The sequence below is a fragment of the Helianthus annuus genome, chromosome 12 (genome assembly GCF_002127325.2).
Source record: "Helianthus annuus cultivar XRQ/B chromosome 12, HanXRQr2.0-SUNRISE, whole genome shotgun sequence".
Taxonomy (NCBI): Eukaryota; Viridiplantae; Streptophyta; class Magnoliopsida; order Asterales; family Asteraceae; genus Helianthus; species Helianthus annuus.
Window position 1 is genome coordinate 16006576 of NC_035444.2, and position 2744 is coordinate 16009319.

The 2744-nt window shown below is 41.9% G+C and overlaps 1 protein-coding gene across 1 annotated transcript; it reads right to left on the minus strand.

Annotated features, from left to right (window-relative positions):
- Positions 1 to 734: 734 nt before the first annotated feature.
- LOC110918566 (caffeoylshikimate esterase) lies at positions 735 to 2126 on the minus strand. The gene is made up of 2 exons (XM_022162866.2): positions 1494 to 2126; positions 735 to 1338 (listed from the first exon to the last, which is right to left on the minus strand). The coding sequence occupies exons 1-2, from the start codon at positions 2034 to 2036 to the stop codon at positions 883 to 885; spliced, it is 999 nt and encodes a 332-aa protein (XP_022018558.1). The 5' UTR covers positions 2037 to 2126; the 3' UTR covers positions 735 to 882.
- Positions 2127 to 2744: the final 618 nt, after the last annotated feature.

The following is a 2744-nucleotide window of genomic DNA, read 5'->3' on the forward strand; positions in this document are numbered from 1 at the left end:
ATAACGAGCTCGGGAGAAGTGTCATATATCCGAGGAGCCTAAACGAGCATTTTTATTAATATAAATGTTAATATATGTATAAATATGATATAAATGAATGAATGAATAATACATACCATGTCATATTCATAATTGTAACCAAGTATGTATATGTGTGTATATTTAGCCTGAGGTTCAAGTTAAATGAGTCGAGCCAGAGCTTAGGCAAGTTCGGTCCAACCCATACGTTTATAACCAGTGGTGGCGGACCTTGACCAAAAGTTTCGAGGGGGCGGAAAGTCATGGGACCCAATTTATATATTGTATAAATATTTAGGAAAAATATATATTTTTTTTTTGGGGGGGGGGGGGGGGGGGGGGCAATCCTATATAATTTTAAAATTTTCAGACGAAAAATAGGAAATTTCACACTTCTAACCGAAACATTCAGGTGGGGGGGGGGGGTGCACCCCCCACTTTACACTAAGCTACGCCCATGTTTATAACCATAATTCTAAGGAAATTCAAGGTTCAATCAAGGCCATGATAGCACCTCCACGACGTTCTAAGCGAAAATGTGTCGGCGCTACACGAGTGCCGTCATATGGCTCGGTTTTTGCTTTAGTCAAGAAGCAAGAAAGGGAAGGGAGAGAGGTGACTGGCTTCTCTCTGTTTAAAGTTCAAATCTCTACTTCTAAAGTTTATAACACTCCAAAACCATCTGTTTCACTTGAATGACAAACTTGTTGAACATATATATAAGTTTCCATCTATTTGGTAATGAACAATAAATCAACAACACTTTATCAATTATATTATGTTTTCTTAACAGCCATTGCCACACAAAGAAAAATCAATATTACTTGGAAATATTTCATAATTATTTATCAGAGGAATAACAGATCAGTTACCATTAGATTGAGGGCCAAACTTTTGCGCTTTTTCATCAATCCAAGCGTTCATGTCCGCCAACACAAGCGCAACGGACTCATCAGGCTCCCCTTGAATCAATGAGTGGTACATACCTTCATACAGCTTCAACGTCTTATCTTCCGCCGGAGTTGCAGCTTTCTCGTATAACATTTCTGAACCAGAATGACAAGCCAGCCCATCCGCTGTCCCGTGTGCAACGAAAAATGGGGCAGTGACCTTCTGGAAGTTGTTCTGTAAGTAATTTGTTACCCTCACAACCTCCCTCATCGTCCCCACCCTCGGTTTTCCAGTGTATCGTTTTGGGTTCACTGCGATTATCTTCAGTTTTTCAAAATCCTTAATTGCCTTTGCCACCATCCGATTTTCTGGCATTGCCGCCCATGTATCCGCCAATCCGAACAGGAGCCCGTACATTGTCAAATGTAGCTTCAATTGCAGAACAAACATAACCGTAATTAAATCACAGAATCAAGTTTGTTCGTTTGTATTCGTTAGTTTGTTCGGTTAGCGTTTGAACTTGATATTGAAACAGAGATCCAGATTAAAATCGAAAGCGAACTGAATTTAAAAACCGAAGTTACCTTAGACGGAACCATAGCTTCTGGTATAACAAAGAGCGGCGACGAGAATATCAAACCAGACCAGACATCTTTGTCGGACTGCAAATACATAAGCATAGTAATAGCACCACCCATAGACTCACCAAACAAAAACGCCGGCAGCTTTGTAAACTCATCACTCTTCCGAACAGTAACAAAATACGACAAAGAAGTGGCAGCAGCTTTATCCATATCACCAATATACCCATGAAGGCCATCAGAGCGACCATGGCCCAGAAGATCAGCAGCAAAGACAGCGTAGCCCCACTGGGCGTAGGCGATGCAGATTTTTTGGAAGCACCAGCTGGAGTCGGAGCCGTAGCCGTGGGTCATGAAGACGGTGGCTTTGATGGGTTGGGTGGGGGATGATGGGCGCCATGATTGGGTGAAGATTTGGCCGTTGGGGGTCTGGAAGTAGGATGTGGAGTGGTGGATGTTTTGGGAGGTGTAGAATTCGTCTTCTGGGGTTTCGCCCCAGAAGAAGGGTGGGGGTGGAGGGAGAGGTGGGAGGTTCGGTGGTGGCATGGTTGGTGGCGGTGGGTGGAGTGGGTGGGGGAATGGTGAGGGGGTAGGTGGGTATGTATAGAGGATGAATAATTGGTTGACGTTGAATTAAAGTTAGTGGATCGACATTGACTAAGACATGTTTAATTTTGGGAAAAAGTTGATGGATATTACAATTTACACTACCATTGACCGTTTTAACTTTTAAAACTAGTCCCCGGAGTGATATTTCAAGCACATAAGGTGCAAGACGCATGAGGAAACTCCAGATGTAGATGTATGGGAGAAGTCCCGGACACATGGACGCATAGGAGATCAAAGAGACATTAGATTAGGGACGGCACCGGAGGAGGTGCGGGGTGGGTGATGGCTCAAAGCCCAAATCTTTTGAGGGCCCAAAACTTTATCTTTTTAGTAAAGTTACGTTGCAAAACTTAGAATATATAAGTACTGAATTGGAAAATAACAAGATGAGACGCATGGTTTAATGGTTCTCATTTCACTTTATTAGTAAACAGACATTGGGTTCTAATCTTAATAGCTTCATTTTTGAGTTAAATGCTTGGTCGGTCCCTGTGGTTTGCAAATATTGCAGACTTGGTCCTAGTGTTTTAATAATTACTCACTTGGTACCAGTGTTTGTAATTTTTGCACTCGGATGGTCCTTATCATTAACTTAATTTAGATTTCTCAGTTAAGTTTGTATTAAATTACCAAAGTACCATTACT

What these genes read in the sequence shown, in the direction of transcription:
- LOC110918566 (XM_022162866.2), bottom strand. Translation starts at nt 2,036, where the DNA reads ATGCCACCACCGAACCTCCCACCTCTCCCTCCACCCCCACCCTTCTTC. An exon ending in AAGCTATGGTTCCGTCTAAG is followed by an intron (nt 1,339 to 1,493) that starts GTAACTTCGGTT and finishes CTGCAATTGAAG; the next exon opens with CTACATTTGACAATGTACGG.